General features: G+C 39.9%; 1 protein-coding gene across 1 annotated transcript; it reads right to left on the reverse strand.

Annotated features, from left to right (window-relative positions):
• Nucleotides 1-3,981: 3,981 nt before the first annotated feature.
• LOC113533879 (carnitine O-palmitoyltransferase 1, liver isoform) lies at nt 3,982-24,170 on the reverse strand. The gene is made up of 19 exons (XM_053236573.1): nt 24,082-24,170; nt 17,984-18,126; nt 16,964-17,103; nt 16,152-16,323; nt 15,844-15,945; nt 15,603-15,740; nt 12,461-12,538; nt 11,675-11,782; nt 10,742-10,829; nt 9,203-9,398; nt 8,502-8,690; nt 8,192-8,297; nt 7,988-8,104; nt 7,740-7,904; nt 7,447-7,575; nt 7,011-7,166; nt 6,655-6,768; nt 6,252-6,344; nt 3,982-6,158 (listed from the first exon to the last, which is right to left on the reverse strand). Exons 2-19 carry the CDS (start codon nt 18,122-18,124, stop codon nt 6,036-6,038), a joined length of 2,355 nt encoding a protein of 784 aa, XP_053092548.1. The 5' UTR covers nt 18,125-18,126; nt 24,082-24,170; the 3' UTR covers nt 3,982-6,035.
• Between the last annotated feature and the right edge of the window lie 619 nt (nt 24,171-24,789).

Raw genomic sequence — 24,789 nt, forward strand, 5'->3', positions numbered from 1 at the left:
TATTAAAAAAAAAAAAAAGATGCTGCTGAGGGACTCACTCCTGCTCTTTCTCTGCATCAGACATGGTGGAAAACGTACCAGACCACAGACAGAGAGAGATTTATTAGATGTCACACACACACATACACACACACACACACACACACACAAATCACATTATTATCCCTGACAGGTGAAGACAGAACGTAGGATCATGGCACTGTGAAGGCTTAATCCACACATATTAGCTGCTAATAAAGTGGTAATAACTAAATCCAGGTCAGAATACGAGCCTGATCCAAAAATACACTCAGTAACTCAGTTAAAAACATGAATTCATTCACATGTAAACATGCAGGTTTAGCAAGAAATAACTATAAAAATGGATGTATAATCTTTGAATATATTATTAAATACTAAGACAAATGTCAGAATATTAATTGCAATCTGTTTTTGTTTCCTGTCTGTAAATTGTGACATCAGAAAAAGACACCATGTATAAATATGTACTGACAACTTCAATTAACCTTTAATAAAATGTCCACTTAGAGACTTAGCTACTTTTTAGCTAAATATATATATTAAAAATAAACCTCAGTCTGATTTGCCCAAATCACAATTTTTTGTAACTTAGAAAAAAAAAAAATCATAGTCATACGGTAACCAATCTTGCTGTTACATTCTCAATTCTGATTGGCCAGAAGGTTTATGTACATAACTTATTTTTGGAAGGAGTCTCCAGTGTCAGAGGGAAAGTTTTCACTTCACACTTTAGAAGACTTTTCTGTTTCTCTGTAACATGTCAACATGTGATTTTTGTTTTTTTCTTAATAACTTCAAGAATAATTTCAGGGTTGTGTTTTAAATCCTTACATTTTCTGTTACACTTAGTACGGAGTTTTTGTGATTTTGCCTTTATACACCACCACAATGGACTTGAAATAAAACAATCAAGCTGTGATCGAAGTGTAGATTTCAGCTTTATTTCAAGAGGTTCCACAAAAATATGGCATTTACCATTTAGGAATTACAGCCATTTTCAACAAAGTACCTCCATTTTCAGGGGCTCAAAGGTATTTGGACAAAGTCACATAATTGTAAATATAACCATAATTTTAATACTTGGATGAAAATCCTTTGCAGTCAGTGACTGCCTGAAGTCTGGAGCCCATGTTCTCAAAACTCAAATTCTGAGTTTCCTCCCTGGAGATGCTTTGCCAGGCCTTCACTGCAGCCACCTTCAGTTGCTGCTTGTTTGTGGGTCTTTCTGCCTTCAGTCTTGTCTTCAGTAAGTGAAAAGCATGCTCTTTTGGGTTGAGATCAGGCGACTGACTTGGTCATTGAAGAATATTCCATTTCTTTGCCTTCAAAAAGTCTTGAGTTGCTTTCGCAGTATGTTTAGGGTCATTATCCACCTGCACTGTGAAGCGGCGTCCTGTCAGTTTTGTAGCATTTGGCTGAATGTGAGCAGGGAGTATAGCCCTATACACCTCAGAATTCATCTTGCTACTTCTGTCAGCAGTCACATCATCAATAATCACCAGTGAGCCCGTTCCATTGGCAGCCATACATGCCCATGCCATAACACTGCCTCCACCATGTTTGACACATGATGTGGTATACTTTGGATCATGAGCTGTTCCTTTCTTTCACTATACTTTTCTCTTCCCATCATTCTGGTACAAGTTAATCTTGGTTTCATCAGTCCAAAGAATCTTATTCCAGAACATGGGAGGCTTTTTTAGATTTTAGGCTTTTTTAGTTTTCTGGCAAAGTCTAATCTGGCTTTCCTGTTCTTGAATGTTACCAGTGGTTTGCACCTTGTTGTAAACCCTCTGTAGTTACATTCATGAAGGCGTCTCTTGATTGTAGATTTTGATAGTGATACGCCTACCTTCTCCAGTATTCTTGACTTCTGTTGATGTTGTGAAGGGGGTTTTCTTCACCAAGGAAAGGATTCTGCGATCATTCACTGTAGTTGTCTTCCACGGTCTTCCAGGCCTTTCGATGTTGTTGAGCTCACCAGTGCTTTCTTTCTTTTAAAGAATGTACCCAACTGTTGATTTGGCCACACCAAAGGTTTTTGCTATCTCTCTTATAGATTTATGTTGTTTTTTCAGCCTAATGATGGCCTCTTTCACTTGCATTGAGATCTCCTTGGACTTCATATTGGTAGCTCCAGTCGAACAGCTGCCAAATGCCAACTCAGTACCTGATATCAACTCCAGACCTGTTATCTGCTTCATTTGTCTTGACGTAATGAGGGAATGGACCGCACCAGGTCAATTAACTTCTTGTCAGTCAATTGTCCAAATACCTTTGAGCCCCTGAAAATGGAAGTACTTTGCTTTAAATGGCTATAATTCCTAAATGGTAAATGCCATATTTTTGTGGAATCTCTTAAAATAAAGCTGAAATCTACACTTGGATCACATCTTGATTGTTTTATTTCAAATCCATTGTGGTGGTGTATAAAGGCAAAATCACAAAAACTCTGTCATTGTCCAAATACTTCCAGACCTGACTGTAATATATATATATATATATATATATATATTTGCACTATTGTTTTTACTGCTTTTAGGCAAGAAAAGAGTTTGAGAAATGTAATTAGCATTTCATAACTCTGGAATAAGAAGAGTCCGTGCTGGACCCTGTGGCTTGTATTAGTGACTAAAGATATGGCGCTGTTTTAATAGTAGGTGATTTTAATTGAGACTGACATGGACAAATCTGGAAACAGTGTTTGTTCACGAGCACAGATACTAAGAGCTACAATCCATCTACAAAACTGGATTAGATGTCTAATCCACCACAATTAACATTTACCCTTGACCCCAGTGTGTCAGCATGAACACACAGATCAGAGAGACAGAGAGCAACTACGAGGCCTAAACCTTTGTTTGGTGGCAATACGAAGGTCGCAAGTTGTCTACAAAATAAGCTTCTTAAAGGAATAACTCAGCAAAAAAGTGGAAATGAACATTTTCCCATGTTTCAATCAGCCAAGACTAGCTGAACTATTAAACATCTCCATAAATACACGAATCAAATATACTTGCTTCCAATGATGTCATTTTTAAATACACGATCATGTGAAATAGAACAGAGAGTCTTTACTTCTTGTTTTATGGTACAGACGTTACGGTCCGCCCTGATGTGATGAAGTGTATGCAGAATACTTTGGAAGTGGGACATGTCCCACGGCGGCCATTAGCAAGGTCATTCCAAATTTGCCTGTCATTTCCAAAGACGCTTTGCTCCCAAGTTTTTTGGCACTGCTTTTTTTTTTTTTTTTTTATTATGACTGAAAAAAAAAACTGACTAGAGCAACATTCTACATTCTACTTACCTGTAAATGTCCTGTTCCAAGAAAATTTTCCAGTAACAGCCTGTTTCATCACCACACGCTCTTTATTAATACAGCTAGAGCCCATAGACTCAACTGCCCTGAATAATTTATCATGTTGGAAAGCGTACTGTTACAAAGTGCTGACACTGGAGACTCCTTCCATAAACGTTACATAAATGTCTCCTTACAGAAAAATTTCACCATATCAACAATGACACATTTGTTTACGTCAAGTGTCTGCCCTACATGTCCATGTGCAGGCTGTTACTATAGAAACAATGACATGTTAGAACAAGCACATTGATATAAACCTATGATTTGAGTTATAGCTGGAATTGTTGTCAGGGCTACTGTTGAAGAAAATTAAATCAACACCTTCTCATCCATCAGAATCATGAATTCAACAGCACTGTAGATTATTATTATTATAAATACATCTGATCCAGTGCCTAAACACCACCATTCTGACTGTGAAGCATGGTGGTGGAAGCATACAGTTGTGGGAATGTTTCTCATATCTCATATTTAAACCCATGAAGTAAAAATGTAAAAATTTTGAAAGGGAGTGTATTCATTTCTATCCACCGTATGTGTTGTTACATATATTTCTTTCCCTTTGTAAAAAAAAAAAAAAAATACAACAGACAGCCTTGTGTGCTTCAATCTCTTTTTATTAAAAAAAAAGATTTCAGGAGTTAACTTTTCCCCCCATAAGGACGTATAAAATACAGACACTTGCTAGAGTGAGGCCAAAGAGAGTGAGAAAGACTAACGCCCTACTGCACAGAAGACCAAAGCAAGAGGGAAGAAATAAAGACAGACGCAAACTACTGGCCCGAGAAAGAGATAATTAAGTGCGTTAAAAAGTTCATTATAATTAGAGAGTGTACAGGAGTGAGCTAAATACGTTACAAATATCCATAATGTTTCACTTTTTAGTTTTGACATCATAGAATAAACAACACAATAACAAGAACAGCAACGAGAACTTAGTGGTTATTAAGTTTGTAAGACGAGAAAAGGAAAAAGTATTAAGTGAAAAAACTGAATAATAATAATAATAATAATAATAATAATAATAATAAATCCCCACTATTATCAAGTCTGAAGAATCCTATGTGAAGAAAATCAGTCTCAATGGCAATCAAAAGCATTGTACTGGTTTAAAACCTCCACAGATTCCTGACCTTCATCTAACCGAGCTTCGATCCTTCTTAGAAATCTTCACTGGAGCCGTAAAATCACACCGTCACTGAGACGTCCGAACGGTTCAAACTGCGTAACCGTGTTCCCTTCAGGTGTGATCGTTAACGACTCTAGCTTATTAGCCATCACTCATGCGTTACTAACCATCATGTCATGCAGTTAACTCTTTAAAATCGTGCGTTTCGAGCAGCTGCACGTCTTTTTTTTTTTTTTTTTTGTTCATACTGAATCATGTGGCCCAATATCATTAACAGCAAAGAAAAATGTTTTAAAGTGAGACGTCAACATTCAAGTAAAAATGGTTCGGAGTGATTTATGCATCAGATCCGAATGTGAGGTCCGATATCCGGTTTTCTACAATACACTTAAATTCTGAAAACGATTGCATTCACTGATTGCACGGTGTTAATATGTAACATTGATCCTATATATAAAATGCATGTACTATGCATCATGTTTAAATATGTAGAATTGTACATTCCAGTGTGTAAGAGTGAGGTTTGGATTGTTCATGACCTGAAAAAACAAACAAACAAACAAAACGTTTCTTTTGTGTATTCTTTTACGGGATACTTCCTTGTCTTGGTCATGTGACCACTGGAGATTACAGTACTGTTGCTCCTTTAAGTCTGAAGATGTAGGTTAGATTTGGGCTTTATTAGCTTTCGCTAAGCTTTTGTATTAGATGGAGCTCTTGGATGTTTGAATCAACATATGTGCAGACTCGAGCAGAACAGTTTACCCAAAAAGAAAGCATTTAAAAAAAAAAAAAAAAAAAAACCTTGAAAGATCGGCAGATGATGCTAAAGAATTTAGGTTTTTTTAGAATATAACATTGAAATGAATGTAATGAAGTGAAGCATAAAGCTAGCACTATACGTGATATACATCGTATTTGTATGCTAGGTTTCGTTCCTGTGCTCTGAGCTAGTATTTAAATTGTTAATTTGCATGCAGGCTATTAGCTAGCTACCTTCTCTCTACGCTATGACACCCTTTTCATCCATGTTCACCATCCCAAACCACCTATCATTGACTACAGTGATAAAAACATTTTTTTTTTTTTTTTTTTTTTAAAGACCGTTAACCCTAAATGTGAAGTCGTCTTTAATGCTGCAAGTTGCGTAAAGTCAAAGATACTGAGTAGAACTGGATTGGGATGCGGGAGATTTCTAAATATTGGACCCTATATGTTGCTATTAATCCCTACCTCCTGAACACTTAAAGGATTTAAGACAGGACCGGATCACATCTTCATCTTCTACAGTCATCGCTCCATGTGTTAATGCTTCTGTGATTCTATCCTGCCTCTGGTCCCTTGCATCATTCTACCAAACACACACACACACACACACACACACACACACACACACACACACACACACACACACACACACACACACACACACACACACACACCCACGACAAGGTGAAAAAAAAAAAAAAAAAAATCCAAATCTTCCTGTACTGAATTAATCCCTCGCTCTACCACTCCACTCTACAGTGCTTTCTTTGCAGTGTGGTTCTGCTCGCTTTGTGGTGCTTCTTTCTTATCTTCAGTCATGAGCTGCAAAAGATCCTGCATCGCCTTCCTGATCTGTGCCCCAAACTTATGGCAGTCCTAATAAGAGAGGGAAAAAAAAAAAAAAAGTCAAGCAGATGCATTTTGGACATTTAGAAATCATGACGTGATTTCTGGCGAACAAAAACTCACAGTCTGAGGACACGAGCGCTTGCTGGAGACGTGGAAGCTGATGATCTTCTCTCCAATGATGCTGTAAGACACGCCGTATCCATCATCAGCAACCTGAAAGATAAAGATGTCTGATTAAAGAGCAGATACTAAAAAGAGATGCTTTACTGCTTCTTCCATGGACCAGAACGCCCAACCTTCTAGGTGTCAATCAACTAAAGATCAAAAACATGCTGATCAACTAACATCGTCTATTAACTCTGGAAAGATATTAATGCATACAGAACTCTGATTACTTGTGCAGTCTTATGAATGGGATCGGACTGCTCTCGGTAGAACGAGTGCTGCGTAAAAAACGCTGTCTGTCAGTCCTCCTAAACAAAACACGTGCTCTAGCGGTGATGTTCACAATAACAAGACTTACAGGTCCAAAGCCTCCTCCACATGTGATGTAGTCCGGGTGATTCACGAGGTCAAACAGCTCCACCTGCTGGAATGGAGTCTGACTGGTGGAGAGACGCCACGGCTCAGACAACACCTAACCCAAACACACACACACACACATCATAATTTATCATACGTTTTCAGCTTTTAGATTTATTTCTATTTATTTAGCCACAGAAATTCCTATTCACTATGTACACTCACTACATAATACTCTATGGAATGTATTTGTGTTTGAGTAGGTAAAAATAGAAATTGTATTTGATGAGTGAATTCGATTCTGAGAACCCCCTCTCTCTCTCACACACACACACACACACACACACACACACACACCTCTTTGAGGAAGGGTGACTCGACACCCAGGTATTTTGAGACGACGTAGAGGCAGAAGAGGTGTCGGTCTATTCCAGCTCCTGTCATGGCCAGCCGGTAGAGCATCTGATGCTTCTCAGACGCCATACGCAACAAACGCCTGCACACGTCCGCCGCCTGCACAGAGAACGACAGATTTATTCACTTCATGCTTCAACTTTAAACTGAATAAAGAGAATCCTGACATACAGAGAATGAGAAAGAGACAGAGTGAGAGAGACGGACAGAGAAAGGTTGTGTAAAGGTTGATTATATTCCTATAACACCGCTTTTTTTCCCTCTAACACTGCAACTCTGAATCATAATCCGTAAGAAGTGTGATAGACAGATGGCCAAAAACCGCCTCAGAAACACTTTCGGTGTGAACTGGCCTATAGACGCGTGTGTGCGTATTTACCTCGCCATTCTCGAACGCTTTGACGAAGGCACAGCTCTCACTGGTACACGAGCGCACGGTTTCAGTTCGGCCCTCACGGAACAGGCGTGTCATCGACGCCTCGTACGTCAGACAGAACATCCCTCTGTCCTGAGCAGCAGAGAGACAGAACCAACATAAATAAACCTGAACACGTAGCAAAGAAGGGGCTAAATTCATCAACAAAATACTACTTTATTACAGTGTAGTAATTCTTACCATGTGTTAAGCTGTAGCAGGGCATGATGGGAAATATATCAAATCTAAAGACTCACCCTGTAGTAGGCTAGCTGCAGTGCTAACTGGATGAAGGCATCGGGGCTCATGCGGATCTTTTTGATGCTGCCTTTGCCGAAATCTCGGAAGGCGAAAACATGAAAGTTGACGTCGTCGGCGAGCACCTGAGCTACCGAGAGAGACTGAGCGACACGCTCCTGACACTAAGAGAGAAGGGAGAGAGAAATGAAGAGACAGGAATAATCAAAGAACGGAATGTGTTTTATAATTAGGAGTGCACGCGTACCTGTGAAGGAATGTCCCAGGATAATCTCTGTGGGTGGGGCAGAGACGGATTCCCGTCACCTTTGCAATGTCCCTCTTGATTATAGCCCAAGTGGAAACTGTCCATGGTCAGGACATACTGAGAGAGAGAGAGAGAGAGACTGAGACTGAGTTCTCCATTTGAACCTCCATTCAAACCTGTATTTGTTTGTTTCCTAAATCTCACCTCCCACATGTGCGAGACGATGGGAGCGTCGGCCCAGGAGTGCTCAGCGTTCAGGCCGTTCTTCCCGTTCTTATACAGCACCACAGTAAACGACTTATCAAACCACCTGAGGAACACACGCAGTACGTTAGTGCTGCACACGAGAGTGTTAGAACTGAAAAGGAATGAAACAATCAGGGGCATGCTGTTATGGCAGCGTTACTGTTATCACTTTAAACCATGAATAGCATGTCCTGAGCGTTTTATTTCTCTTACACCACAGAAATTTGCCAACAAATACAACTGGACATAACATTCCTGAGAAACTCGCCTGTCGTAACATTTTCCGTGAAGGAGAGACTTGGCGTAGCGGTCCATACTAGCGGCCGGGTCGTCTCCCATCATGCCTTGCTCCTCATCTTCCAGAGTGACGAAGAAGGCAGCTTTCTCAATGCAGTCCAGAGATCTCTTGTTGATGCCAGAGCTGAAGAACTCCTTCCTGGCTTGAGCCCATGGAATTCTAGGAAATAGATTTGAAGACAAGTGTTAGTTCACAAAATTATGTACTATGTGGAGTGCTGGCTGAGGGGGCGGAGCTATCAGAGGCGGGTCTGGATTCAAATTTTATAATTTCTTTTAGTGCAATTCAATTATGGCATCTGTGCTTGCCAGTCTCAGTGAAGGAGGCGTGGTCTCTGTGCTTGTCACAGTGAAGGAGGTGTGGCTTATGTGCCTGTCAGTGCCAGTAAAAGAGGTGTGGTTGCCAGTCTCAGCGAAGAAGGCGTGGCCTCTGTACTTGTCCCAGTAAAAGAGGTGTGATCTATGTGCCTATCAGTATCAGTAAAAGAGGCGTGGCCTCTGTGCCTGTCAGTCTCAGGGAAGGAGGCGTGGCCTCTGTGCATCTAAGTCCCAGTATCCATCTAACCTGGCCACTTGTGATATGATCACTCGAGACCCATGATAATACTAGGGGTATGTGTGTGCGTGTGTGTGTGTGCGTGTGTGTGTGTGTGTGTGTGTGTGTGTGTACACCTGTCCCCTGCAGTTAATGCTGCCAGTTTCTCCTCGCCTGGCGCTGGGACAGACTTGTCATCCAGGATACGCTGGATCTGCTGTTCGATCTCACGTGGCGTCAGCATCCTGCCTGCCTGATAGAGCCACAGACGGAAATATCTCCCCCTGTGGTACACGGCCACGTGCTCGCTATCGTTCCAGTGCACCACTGTGTCTACAGCAGGAGAACAAGAGAACATTTCAGTTTGTCATGTTCATTTACTGGAACCGATTGACTGATTGATTTATTTATTTACATAAATCAACAGCCTGGTGAATACTGCAACTAAAATACACATTATAATTTAGTTTTTTAACAACGAATGAATCAAATACATTTGATTATCTACAGCCAAGGCAAATTTTGCCCTAAAGCAACAAGGCCAACATTACTAACTAGATAATGCTCATCTGATAAGCATCAGAAAAATGTACAGCAACCACACATTTTTTTCTGAGCACTGATGGAATGAGTCTCCAGTGTCAGTCAGAGGTAAAATTATAACACTCTGAAAGAGAAGAGTCTTCACGATGGAGGGCTTTACGGTTTCTCAGTACAATGACAGGGTGCATTTTATTTTATCTTATTCACTTCAGGAGAGCCTGGTGAAGGAACGACAGTGTAGGTGCAGATGTAGAGACTAAAGCTCATATTTTCCCATGTTGAGTGTGTGTTAATCCTCCTGTAGACAGCTGATTAATGCAGCAGTGACACGGAGGTGTGTAAACACTCTAAACACAGTCTACAGTCAGTAATCATACACAAAGTGACCGAGTGGGTGACGAGTATAAGCTGTTCCTAGTCTGCGTTTTTGCATACATCTTTCTGCAGTTAGTAATTGAAGTCCATAAGAGTGTATGTAGATTGATTGTATGTGTGTGTGTGTGTGTGTGTGTGTGTGTGTGTGTGTGTACCTGTCACAATTCCAGGTATGCGACAAGTGTCAAACATCCTCTCATACTGATAGGAACAGCAAGGAATAGAGGACCTCAACAACCACTGATCAGAGAGAGGGAGAAATGGAGGGAGAGAATGCAAGATAAAAAAAAAAAAGAAAAAAAAAAAAGAATGGCCCAAAGAGAAGATGAACGGATGGCGATTGAGAGATAAACAATGCATGCAATAAAGAATAAGTCAACATAAGAAGTGCCGAAATGAAGGGAAAATGTATGAACAGAGAAAGACAAGAGGCTGTCAGGTTTCAGCAGGAAGGCACACAAATCAGAAAGTCAGACAAGCCAGACACACACAGACACACACACAGACACACACACAGACACACACACAGACACACACACAGACACACACACAGACACACACAGACATAGACATAGACACACACAGTTCTGCATATGGGGATGGTGAACTCTCTCTCTCTCTCTGTCCGTCTCCATTGCAACTGTCTGTTTTGTGCAAAGCCTTCATAGTGTGTGTGTGTGTGTGTGTGTGTGTGTGTGTGTGTGTGTGTGTGTGTGAGTGAGAGCGCGTGCGTGTGTGCGTGTGTGTGTGTGTGTTACCCGTCTCCACTCCTGGGGTTCGTGTTGTGTTGAAAAGCCTCTCACACTGAGCCGCACACAGGGGAATGAAAGTGCCAGGGATACGGCTCTGAGAGAGAGAGAGAGAGAGAGAGAGAGAGGACAGACAGACCAGAAAGAGAGACAGAGATAGAAGGAGATAGAAGGAGAGAGAACGAGACAACGAAAAAGAGAGAGAGAGAGAGAGAGAGAGACACAGAGACAGAGATGGGGGGGCGGCAGAGAGAGACAGAAGGAGACAGTGAGAGAAAGAGAGACAGAGATAGAAGGAGATAGAAGGAGAGAGAACGAGACAACGAAAAAGAGAGAGAGAGAGAGAGAGAGACAGAGAGATAGAAATGGGGGGGGGCGGCAGAGAGAGACAGAAGGAGACAGTGAGAGAAAGAGAGAAAAAAGAGAAAGAGAATACATGAGAGAGAGAGAGGACAGATGATGAGGGAGAGAAGCAGAGAATAAGAAAGAAAGAAAGAAAGAAAGAAAGAAAGACAGCAAAAGAGACAGAGAGACAAACAGATAGACAGAGAGATAGATAGCAGGAAAAGCAAGAAGGTCATGAAGTGAATGAAGTGATGGAAAAAAAAAGAAAGATGGGAGAGATGAGAGTGGGATTTCAAACTCAAAAAAACGGGTACACAGCTGAGAAAACATCCAAATACACGCACATGTACACACACACACACACACACACACACACACACACACACACACACACACACACACACACACACACACACACACACACACACACACACACACACACACGACCCTTCCACTCACTGCCAGCTGTGGTCAGTGTACAATTACACACAAACACACACACACATACATATCTATACATACATACATATATAATTTCTTTTTCTTTTATGTTTATTAAGTAAGAGACAAAGAGGTGCAGGTTTCAAGTGGACTCACAGGTTTGATTTCCTCTTTGTTTAGCTTCCTGCGATACAGGAGGAGAGCGTGCAGGGTGTTTCCTGCTCTGGCTGCCTGGATCGGAGTCGGGGTCACAAACATAAAGTCCTGATTGGAAGAAAAAAATAAAAAATTCTATAACAATATATATATATATATATTCTCTCAACTTCAAGTATCAACACAGACTACAATCTATTATAACTCAGCCATGTATGGGGTGGTGAGAAGTGGCCCGAGTTATTTAAACTGTTACAAAGCGCCGACACTGGAGACTCCTTCCATAAATCTTAAACAAACATCTCACAGATAACCATATCAACGATTACACGTGTTTTTAATTTGTTATTATAAAACAATAATATTATAAAACAATAATAAACAATAACATAAGGAGTGCATTCATTAAAACAGTATGCGGTTAGAGAAGGTTCTTTAGATACTTAATGGATCTAGATCTTTTTACTTAGAACTGAGAGCTCATAAATGCTTGTAGAACCTTTACGAGTTCCCCGGTGAACGCTTCAGGGTGAGAGAAGGATTTTTGGGGACAACACTGAAAGTTTAGACGTTTCAAACAGTTAAAACATTTTAAATAAATTATTTTTTGAAAAGGAAGTTTTAACTGAGTTACGTCAGTGATAAAATGGTGTAGTAGACCCAGATTTGTTGAGTCTGTATGTATGTATTTGTGTGTGTGTGTGTGTGTGTGTGTGTGTGTGTATGTGTGTGTGTGTGTGTGTGTGTGTGTGTGAGTGAGTGAGTGAGTGAGTGAAACATACACACCATGCCATAGTAATTGCTGTTCACCATGATGGGGCCGCGGCCTCTCAGGTAGATGTACTCCTCCCACCAGTCACTCACCTGTGACAGACAGACAGAATAATTTAAAACTGCAATTTCCCACAAATGAAGCAAAAAAAACCTGAAATCTCCTTTTCCATCCATCCAAATCATTTTCTAAACTTTCAATATATTTCTAGGAATGGTTCCTGTAAACATCTTTGGATAAAAGCAAAGATAAAGTAGATCAGGGAAACTGTAACTATATTATACTTAATATAGGGGATTACAAACGCCTTTCTAAAAATATTGCTTCAGGGTTAAACATTTTATTGAGCATCAAAGGATGCATCAAATTAAGCACTTGAATTACAGATGATTAATAATGAAATTCAAGGATTTTTCAAGCACTACATTTTGTTTTCTAGGACTATGTGAAGCAGCAGAAGTCAAGCATCTACCTAAATATCAGTAAAACACATTTAACTGTACACATGTACACATGCTGCATTTTTATTACCTATATAAGAAAAAGCTACAAAGTTATTTGAGTCTGTGTCTGCAAAACAGAATTCAATAATCAGCTTACATTTTTCCCCCTCTCTGGATTGTTTTTCCTGCCAGACACACAACCACAATTCTGCAGCACTGAAGTAAGGTAGAAATGTTCAGTGTCAACGTATCCACGCGATTAATTAATAAATTTATATATATATATATATATTTTTTTACTAATTATTCATTAAGGTAGAGAGGGAAATATGTTTCTCGTTACAACCTACAGACAATATTTCCAGGTAGTAAAAGCTAAAAAGCTTATTATGGGATTAAGCCGTTTTGGATTTGTCATGCTATGCGGATGTAAATGCTTGGCACAAAAGCTGAACAGATTGGTGTGCGACTTCGTGACACAGCTTAGGGTTCAGGGTCCTCAGCTACGGGTTCTTAGCTAAGATTCTTAGCTACAGATTAAAAGCACAAAAGTCTATTAATTCTGCTCTTGGTAAATATGTAAGTCTGCAAACATTCTGCACTTTGAACTTACAGTTGGGTCCATAAGTATTTGGACAATGACACAATTTTCATAACTTTGCCTCTGTACATCACCACAATGGATCTGAAATGAAGCAATCAAGATGTGATTGAAGTGTAGACTTTCAGCTTTAATTTAAGGGGTTTAACAAAAATATTGCATTAATTGTTAAAGAATTACAGCCATTTTTTACAGAGTCCCCCCATTTTAACAGGCTCAAAGGTAATTGGACAATTGACTGATAACCCGTTTCATGGCCAAATGTGGCCTGTTTCCTCGATATTTCATGACAAATTAAGGAGATAAATGGTCTATAGTTGATTGAGTGTTGAATTTGCATTTGGTAGCTGTTCATGGGAACTCTCAATATGCTGTCCAAAGAGTTGTTGATGCAAGTGAAGGAGGCCATCACTAGGCTGGGGGGAGGAGGAGAGGAGGAAGAAAAAGAAAAAAAAACAAAAAAAAAAAACAAAAACAGACCTATCACAGACATAGCAGAAACTTTAGGAGGGCCAAATCAACAATTTAGTACATTTTTTAAAAAAGAAGGAATGCACTGGCGAGCTCAGCAACACCAAAAGGCCTGGAAGACCACGGAAGCCAACTAAAGTGGATGATTGCAGAATTCTTTCCTCGGTGAAGAAAAACCCCTTCACAATGTAAAGTCAAGAACACTCTGGAGGAGGTAGGCGTATCATTGTCAAAGTCTACAATCAAGAGACGACTTCATGAATGTAAATACAGACGGTTTACCTCAAGGTGCAAACCACTGGTAACATTCAAGAACAGGAAAGCCAGATTAGACTTTGCTAGAAAACATCTAAAAAAGCCTGTCCAGTTCTCAAACAAGATTCTTTGGACAGATGAAACCATGATTAACTTGTACCAGAATGATGGGAAGAGAAGAGTGTGGAGAAGGAAAGCAAAGGCTCATGATCCAAAGCATACCACAACATCTGTCAAACATGTGGAGGCAGTGTTATGGCATGGGCTTGTATGGCTGCCAATGGAACTGGGTGACTGGAGTTTATTGATGATGTGACTGCTAATAGTAAGGAAGGAAGGAAGGAAGGAAGTGACTTGTGGCCAAGTATGGTGACCCATACTCAGAATTTGTGCTCTGCATTTAATCCATCCAAGTGCCTTGCTCAAGGGTCTCACCTCAGTCGTGGTATTGAGGGTGGAAGAGAGCGCTGGTCATTCACTCCCCCCACCTACAATCCCTGCCAGACCCGAGACTCGAACCCACGACCTTCAGATTCACCTTCGGGTTACAAGTCCGACTCTCTAACCATTAGGTCACGACTGCCTAATAGAAGTAGCAGGATGAATTCTGAAGTGTATAGAGCTATACTTTCTGCTCAGATTCAGTCAAATGCTGCAAAACATACGACGGCACTTCACAATACAGATGGATAATGACCCAAAATGTACCGCGAAAGCAAGCCAAGGGGTTCTTAAAGCAAAGAAATGGAATGTTCTTAAATGGCCCAGTCAGTCACCTGACCTCAACCCAGTAGAGCATGCTTTTCACTTACTGAAGACAAGACTGAAGGCTGAAAGACCCACAAACAAGCAGCAGCTGAAGGAGGCTGCAGTAAAGGTCTGGCAAAGCATCTCAAGAGAGGAAACTCAGCATTTGGTGATGTCCATGGGTTCCAGACTCCAAAAGGATTTGCATCCAAGTATTATAAATAATTCTCATATTTATATTTATGTTAGTTTGTATTATGTTAGCTGTAATTGCAAAACAGCAATATTTTTTGTTAAACCCCTTAAATTAAAGCTGAAAATCTACACTTCAATGATTGCTTCATTTCAAATCCATTGTAGTGGTGTAGAGAGGCAAAATTATGAAAATTGTGCCGCTGTCCAAATACTTATGGACCCGACCGTATATTCATGAACATTTTATGCTCAATGCTGTTACTTAAAGAAAGTATATGCAGTTTTGATTATGTAATTATCCAAAAAAAATTGGCAAGATATTTCTCATAACTGTTGGAAAATTGTATAACATCAATTTCTGTAACTCTCAACTCGGAACCAACTGTCTTCCTTGAATGATTAATAGAACTGAAAGAAAATATCTGCCTTGCTGTAATTACTCACATAGTTGGAGGCCCACATGGCCTTGAGCTTGAGGTACCACTGAAGGCGGTTCCCCAGATTGAGCTCAAAATCCCTTGCAAGAGCGTTCATTCTCTCAAACTCAGAGTCGGTCATCAGAGGACGCACTGACTCCAAGTACTGCAGATAGAAAGCGCGCGCGAGAGAGAGAGAGAGAGAGAGATTTTAAAATCATGCTCATTTGGCCATTCAGCATTAATGGTGATGATGATGATGGACTCACCCTCTTGACGGTGTCTTTGACAGCAGGTACTGGTAGATTAGGCAGAGAACCTTGATAGCTATACAGCAGCGGCTGGCGACCAGAGAAGATCCTCACCAGCATCTAAAACACGCAAAACAAACAGGCAAATTTACAGCATAAATCATTATTTGTGATTGCTGTCATTTTTACAGGAAAATGAGTTGACAATGCAATTCATTTTCTGACCAGATCTACTTTACAGGTATCACTATTTACTGCTGTCGATAACCAATCAGATAACAGCATTTTCTGTGGCTAGATTTTTTTATAAATAAAAAGGCACTGACCACCCAGATCTTGGTGGTGGTGGACACGTTGCCGTGCTCCTCGAACATCCAGCGGTGGTACGAGAGCAGCTGCTTCAGACACAGCTTCATGGTGAAGATGAGGGAGAGCCACAGCAGAGTGCTGAACACCACGGCCGAGACGACCGTCTGACACTGCAGGCTCAAAGAGCCGCTACGGAGAGAGACGAGAGACGAGAGATGAGAGAGAAGAGAGAGTGTTATAATGTATTGTATCTATATTAATTTAAAACAATACAGCAGAAAATGGATTAAAATAAGATGGAAGTCTGAAAACACAATGCTGAGTCAGCTATACTGGTTAGTCAATAAGTGTTTTTAAATACAACAATATCATCAGGGTAAAACTCAACACTAAATCACTCAAAATTAATTATTTAATTACTAATGATTTTGCCATTTTGCTGGCACGAACACACAGAACCTGGTGCATATGTGTGGTCGATATCGTATTTAAAAAACAAACAAACAAACAAACAAAAAAGAAAAACAATACAACTGTGTGTGTTTATGTAACAATAATAATAGGAAGAATAAGAGGAAAATATAGATATTAAAAAAATATAATTACGTAGTGATTTGTTTTGCTAAATTGCTATAAATTAATAAATAGAATGACACGTCATCTTTAACAAATAAAAATATATATTTTTGGTATAAGAGGAATAAAACACATCATTAACAGCACGAGCACCTCACTACAGGTTGTAGCTCCTATCGATTTGCAGTCTGGGATTAAACGGGATTATAATCTGGATGAAATCTCCAGTGTACAGGGAGAGAGAGGTGGCTACCTGGCCGGCAGGTGCTCCTGGATCTTAGCGATGAGGCCCATGGATGGGTCCGAGCGCGTGTACATGGTGGCCAGAATCGCTATAACCACAAAGAGCCAGGAGGACGGGCTCGCAGGATACACGCCTGTAATCACGTTATTCTGCACAGAGACAGAGAGAGAGAGAGAGAGAGAATTAAATGAAGGGAGGTAAAGAGAGGCTTAATCACATTCTGTAAGACAATTTAGATAATATGAAGCGCTGTGTTGTGAGTTTAACAAGCCATGAAGTCCCTGATTCGATTATTCTTCATCTTGATCAATGTGAAAATGTTTCAGTGACGGGTTTATAAGTGTGTTTGGAACACGCCACGCTGGGCAGAACAAGTGGAGCATTGAATTAACACACTCATGCTTAACAAGTTAAACGACTACACACCCTTATAACGAACTTGCTTTGGATATGACACTGCTGCTGTTGAAGTTTAGATTCAAAATTAAAAGCCTGGAAAAAAATCTCGCTGTTTGTTTGAGTTAAAAATACAAATGATCAATGAAGATAACTTTCTTCTACTTCATGTAAGTTCATGTTATAGTAATAATAATAATAATAATAATAATATTTCCACATAGTTTATGTTAAAATTACAAAGATCTCAAAGTTTATTTTAGAAATAAAAACCTTATCCTCTAGTTTGTTTATATTACAAGTAAAAAGTCTTATCTAGAATTGACATTAAAATAAAATTGTACACATTTTATTTTTTTAAAAATGTGCAATTCTTATCAAAATTAAAAAACAGAATATTGTAGTTTATTACTTAAAAAAACTGAACATTTTAACTAGACGTTTACTTTAAGAATAAAAAAAATTATTTTGTAGTGCAGATTTCTTTAAAAATACAGTCGTGTTTTTCTTTTCGCATCTTTGTAGAGCGTATGTAAGAACATAAACTTGTGCAAACTTGCTACATAAACATACAGGATTGATCTTTTAAACGTTAAAATGTTTCACGTTACTGTGTTCGAGGTTCAGCGGTACCTTTAGGCGTACGACGCGCTTTTTCCAGGAGCGGAGTCCGGAGAGATAAACCTGTCTCAGGGCCTCGTGAGAGAGCTGCAGGTCTATGCCCTCGGCAGTTATAGTGAACTGGAACGCTACTGCCTGATGTGCCTCGGCCATCCCTGCACCAAAAAAAAAACAAAAAAAAAAACCCACACACAGAAATCAATTTCAAAGCATTACTGGCTCCACATTAGCACTGCAAAAGGGAGACTTTAGCTCTGTGGTGCTTTAATTGAGTAACTGGCGCCCATGGGCTTTTTAAAGTCTCGTGGATATTATGAATTTATTAAATAATTTAATCTCAAAACCAAAACACGTCAGATACAATCTTAATCAATTTGTCTCATGTGTTTTGTTTATATGAAATACAGCTTTGCTTATTTGTTCAGGATGGAAACTTGTCTCACCTCTAAATTTAGCTTTAATTAAATCAGACTCATCTGACCAATGAAAGAATAATAATTTGGATAACTAAGAGTTTAGTTTCTACTGAAGTTCTAAAATAAAATGAATTAAGATTACACTTCCATAACTGTCTATATTCGTTCACATGACATCATCGATTTCAGTTTGGATTTTTTTTCCTTCCAAAATAAAGAACAAGGCCCCTCCTTCATGAGTTCATGGGAGTTTATTTGACAGAAATTAGCCTACTAATTAATTATAATTAAACTATATTTTGAGAGTTTTCAGAAATTTTCACACAAACAGTCTCTAGAGTTTATACAGAATGGTACGAAAAACAAAAACCACTGAGTGAACGATAGTTCTATGGGTGGAAAAGCCTTGTTGATTAGAGAGGACAGATGAAAATGGCCAGATTGGTTTGAGCTGCCAGGACAGATACAGTAAGTCATACAATCACTCTTTACAACCGTGGTGAGCAGAAAAGCATCTCAGCATGCACAACACATCAAACCCTAAGGTGGATGGGCTACAACAGCAGAAGACCACATTCCCAGGAGATCAACAGTGTCTGAAATACTGAAACCAGCCCATCTGGCACGAACATCCATGCCACGGTTAAAGTCACAGAGATCACACTTTTCCCCATTCTGATGTTTGACGTGAACATTAACTGAAGCTCTTAAATTGTATCTGCGTGATTTTATGCATTGTGCTGCTGCCAGATGATTGACTGATTGGACAATTGCATAAATGAGCAGATGTACATGTGTTTCTATTAAAGTGGACATTTATGGTGAGTGTACATTTATTAGTGATGCCACTAAAAAAAATTCAGCCAGATTAAGCATGCCTTCAACAAAGTCTCAAATCAAATACTTGACAAGTATTAATAATGGTGATGATAATTAGTAAGTGATTAAATACGCTGTTTATCTTTAGCTTAACGGTGCCAGTCAGTGAAATGTTGGCTATGTGGACATTTAAAAAAGGATTTTAATCAATTATGTCGATAATTAAGTGTTTTAATGTGCATTACTGCAGAATCACTTAAAAATCCACCATCCAGTTGAGTTTTTGCTATTGCAATGCCAGCAAGCAATTCCCGACTGCACAGCCAGCAATATTACAACACCCTCCCGTACCCAGCTTGAAATGGTGGACGTGCTCATATTCCTATTTTTCTGGATATCAGTTCTAGACGATTACATCATTAATCACATTTTTTTTTTATGTTAAATAGCAACCAGTGAAAAATTAAATCAATACTGCACATGCATAGTTTCGGGCCACTGATTTTTCCTGGCTTGAGCGGGAGTAATGTAGTCCGTCTCTGTCAAACTAGAACAACCACTTCTTCACAGAGAGGGAGGTAAGTAATTTGAGCCACAGAGACCTCCAGAATTAAGGTAAGTTTTTGTATCCACTCTCTCGCGCTCACTTTCCATATAGCCAGACTTCCTCATCTATCCAGCTTGAGTGATCCCGTTCTCACTGTAGCCTCAGATTCCCATTCTTGCCTGAGAGGAGTGGAACCTAATGTGCCCTTCTGCTGTTCCAGCCTATTTGCCTCAAGGTTCAATGTGTTGAGATGCTTTTCTGCTCACCACGGTTGGAAAGAGTGGTCATTTGAGTTAGGGTTGATGTCAGCGCGAACCACAGCTTATGGATGTTCTGTGTTTTTTGCACCATTCTGTGTAGAGACTCTTGTATGCAAAAATCTCAGGAGATCTGCAGTTTCTGAAACACTCAAACCAGCCCACTGGTCACTGAGAGTACATGTTTTCCTCATTCTGGTGTTTAATGTGAACATTAACTGAAGCTCTAGACCTGTATCTACATGCTTCTATAATCTGAAGACTAACTGCTGTTACTGTTACCTCTCAGAGGTTTCATGCTTGTATTTATATGTTGAAATGCACACTGAGGTCACAGTGCATATCAACATAACCACACTGCTTCATTTTTGTCCAACTGATTACCCTCTCTCTCAATACAAAACTAACCGAAATGCCCAATGATGCGATAAAATTACAATCGACCAGGCTTACCGACTGCACCACCCCCCTGTCTGTTCTGCTCCTGTTTTGCAAATGATATATGATCCTCCACTTCTTTCCAGCTCTCTCCTGCCAGCTTAAGCTTATGTGCCTATTTGCAAATCATCCTTAGCTAAAATGGTAGAGCATTTAGACAGAGAGAGAGAGAACAGATACGAGATGACACCTCGTATATCAATATATATTTTATACCTCTACTTGATATTTCTACAGAGTTATGAAACTCTGAAAACCAAGCGTCACTATGACAACAGAATAAATATGCCACCTTTTCCCACACAACAGTGTCTAGAGTTTACTCAGAATGGTGCAATAAAGAAAAAACATCCAGTGAGCAGCAGTTCTGCAGACAGAAACACCTAGTTGAATCTCAAATTTCTGTTGAGACACACAGATTATAGGGTCTGAATTTGGCACCAACTCCATTGGCCAAACTTGCCTTGCGTCAGCAGTTCAGGCTGGTGGAGGTGGTGGAGGTGGTGTAATGGTGTGGGGAATGCTTTCTTGGCATGCTGTTGGCCCGTTAACACCAATCAATCATCGCCTGAATGCATCCCTTCATGGCCACAATTTACCCATCTTCTATTGGCTACCTCCAGCATGATAATGCACCACGTCACAAACTGGTCGTCTCAAACTGGTTTCATGAACATCACAATGAGTTCAGTGTTCTTCAGTGGCCTTCCAAGTCACTGGATCTGAATCCAATAGAACACTTTTGAGATGTGGTAGAACAGGAGATCAGGAGCAGATCGGGTGATGAAGTGCACCTGAAAAATCTGCAGGAATTGCGTGATGCACTCATGTCAACATGGACCAGAATCTCAAAGGAATGTTTCCGACATCTTGTGGAATCCATGCCATGAAGAACTGGGGCTGTTTTGAGAGCAAACAGAGGCCCTACCTGGTATTAGTATAGTGTTCCTAATAAAGTGCTCAGTGAGTGTGTAATAAAAGTGAAGCACTTTCTGCAGTTGTGTAATTATTATTACTATTATTATCAAGGGGCCAACGAGTGAAGGTTCTTCTTCTTCTTGTAATCATTTGATATGAGAGTCTATGGCAGCCTATGGCATAGAAGAGCCTATGGAGAGTCTATGGTATAGAATGCTTCATATGATTTTTATTCAGTTTGGCGTGGTAGCTGAGACTGTCCTCTACTACCTACACAGCAATTTTGGTGCACGCCACTCAAACTCTAGCGCCACCAGTAGAATTTTCTCATAATGTTTTTCCTAGTGATGTTACGACTCACTTGTTTTCTCGATGCATCGATTACTAATCCTGCCAATCCATATGTATCGATCTTAAAGTATGATTTTTGATCCAATAACCATTAGTGCTGATCAATTATCAATTTAAAATGCTAAAAATCAAATGCATCGTGATTATTTTACGTAGGTTACAATATTTCAACAAATTATTACTGTTGGTTATCTTAGCAAACCGGTGTGAATGGCAGGCACAGTGTATTACGTCATTACTCTCAGACTCCAGCCAGTGAATGAATGAAACCAAAGAATCATGAATCAAATCAATTCACCGTCGACCCAGAGATTCACACCCCTAGTTTTTCCTCTTCCTTCTTCGATTCTTCTCCTACAATATCATCCAACCATCATGAAATTTGGACCACAGCATCCAGGGAAGAAACCCAAACTCAGACATTTCACATTTCACACCAATGAATTTGACCGCGAAGTCACCAAACAGGAAGTAAGGGCAATGCTGTTACGTCTTGACATTAAACGTGTCACATATATTTAGCAGCATGACCTAAAGTTAAAAAACAAGCTTTGAGTTCATTTACAACTTAGGTGGGGTACTCAAAACAGGAAGTGAAACAAGATCTTAGCAGCAGCTTGTGGTTTTGCCTTCAAATTCAACACATCTCCTTGGGAACAAGTGCTGATGGTGCAGAAGTGGATTCTGAGCTCCCTCCTTCACTAAGGGTTGGAGTTTAAAAAAAAAAAAAAAAAAAAAAAAAAAAAAAAAAGTGCTTGGCCCCCTTAATCGCTGCATGCTGCTATTATTACTGTTATTATTATTATTATTATTATTATTAAAAATGCCACTTTTATATCCAAAAACTCCAGAGCACACATCATTTTTGAGGTTTGCTTTCCAAGAGCAGGCACTCCAGTTCAAAGTTATGACCTTCTCGAGATGCAGGCAAGTGGCCAGAGACATAAGGATACCGGTGATGTGTCCCAATTTGGGATACGCCCACCATCCTTGCAAACATTAAGGTGCTCATTTTCATACTGAACTTGAGAATCCCAGAATACCACAGTCAGACATGTCATCGTCGTCATCTCAGAGATAGGAGCATGAGCCCTAACTCTTTGGAAGCACAAGGCTATCATTAGAAGATCTATCATAGAGAATACGTTATTACAGATATTGTACAGTGAGGTAGCATTGCTGCCTCACAGCTCCAGCTTCGATTATGAACTCGGGTTACTGTTAACATAGAGTTTCATGGTGGCTGGGTTTCCTCAGGGTTCTCTGGTTTCCTCCCGCCCCTGGGTTGGTGGATTGGCTTCATTTACTGTAAAGGTGTGAATGGGTGTGTATGGTGCCTTGTAATGCACTGGCTTCCTATCAAGGGTGTATTCCTGCTTCACATCCAGTGTTCCCCCGGAATCCACCAGAATAAAGCAGTTACTGAAAAGGAATGAATCTCCAGCTTTTAAATAAATAAATAAATAAATAAATAAAAAGAGGGAGGGAGGGAGGGAGGGGAAAAGGGGGGATGCCTCCAGAGGAAAATGACAGAAGAACCCCAAAAAAAAAAAAACTTGGGTGGCATTTTATTGTATTTTATTTTTCTCAGATTTTTTTTTTTTTTTTTTTTACTTTCTCAGATGGTCCGAGTTTCTCCACAAAGCCGAACCGGTTTGGTGGCTTTTCCTGAAGTGACATCAGACACCTGTCAGTAGCCAACCGGAAGTAAGACTCCCAACCATCCTGTGTTTACATTATATCAACCATAATCACTAAACCAGCTATCTATTCCTCTGTATATATTAAGCTTAGATAGTCAATACACTCAGATATTCACAATAAATACGATTTGGGTATTTTATATATTTATATATATACATATACACAGCTCGCGACCTTGTTGGCGGGTTTATTTAGCCGGATTTACATACATTTAGCATTTCGCTAACACATTAGCGGCTCCAGTTGGAACTAAGCGTCTAATTTAAATATATGAGGCCACAACAGAAACTATAAGCATGGTAGGCCGGAAGTACAACATAAAATTTTGTTTATAAAATAGCCTGTTCTATATGTAGGAGGATGCTCTGTCGATTTTTATCCTACCCGAATTCCAATAAATCCTGCTCTGATTGGCTAACCGTATCAACCGTCTAATCGCTAACCCAATCGTAATCCGGCATGTAACATTCACCAGCAAATCAGAGAGCAGGAGGCGGGCTTTCCGGAAAGCGGGTATGAAAAGAATGATATCGTGAGCTGATGTATGAAACCAGCTAACATACCCAATCCGTTTTTTTTTTTAACTAACAGACGCTCATCCCCACAATCACAACTATAAATCACACGCTGTTAGAAATGAAACGTTCCCTCCGTTCCTACCTGATGTTTATAAAGATGAAGCCGAATATTCAGGAATTTACGTAGGCGCACGCGCACCGACTGGACCTCAACGGCGAATGAACGCTTTTCGTCCGTAGTATTATTTCTTCGTCAGCGCGCACGCACGTGATTGGTCCAGCCCTTGAGCGTCAGTGACAGGCTGACCAATCAGAGGACGAGTTCGCAAAACGCGGAAGTGACTTGTTTTCTGTTGTTATTTTGATACGTTTATTATTTTTAAAAGTGTAAATCATTATGTAGATCTAAGTATTGTTTCATTACATTTTTTAATAAAGAGTGATTGAATTATTCACACTATCAGTGCAAAAGTTTGCACCCCCTTTCCTATAAGTGATAGATGAAATGACAATGTGCACCATTTTAAAGCACTAATGCACCTCTCTCTCTCTCTCTCTCTCTCTCTCTCTCTCTCTGTGTCAAGCTATATGTGTACTCCTGTTGCCTTATCCTAATACACTTCCACTGCTGTGGCTCCTTCTTCTCTCCTGATACCAGTGCTTGGAGTTTCTGCACATCTGATTCACCTTCTTCTTGTGGATGATCCCTAAAGATATACACATGCCCAAAAAGGTTATACCCCTGCTTCAATACACAATCTCAACTGGATACTGTAGATTTGTACCTAAGAACTGCTGCTGTAATCATAAAGACAGTCTTGTGCTCATCCCAGAACTCTTTATTCAGAAC

The sequence above is a fragment of the Pangasianodon hypophthalmus genome, chromosome 1 (genome assembly GCF_027358585.1).
Source record: "Pangasianodon hypophthalmus isolate fPanHyp1 chromosome 1, fPanHyp1.pri, whole genome shotgun sequence".
In the NCBI taxonomy this organism is placed as follows: Eukaryota; Metazoa; Chordata; class Actinopteri; order Siluriformes; family Pangasiidae; genus Pangasianodon; species Pangasianodon hypophthalmus.

Excerpts from the sequence above, each read along its gene's own strand:
- LOC113533879 (XM_053236573.1), bottom strand. The coding sequence starts at position 18,124 with ATGGCCGAGGCACATCAGGCAGTAGCGTTCCAGTTCACTATAACTGCC. Across the intron at positions 16,324-16,963 it reads CAGGAGCACCTGCCGGCCAG|CGGCTCTTTGAGCCTGCAGT; the intron begins GTAGCCACCTCT and ends CTCTCTCCGTAG. Across the intron at positions 9,399-10,741 it reads AACCCCAGGAGTGGAGACGG|ACACAGTGGTGCACTGGAAC; the intron begins GTAACACACACA and ends CTCCTGCTGTAG.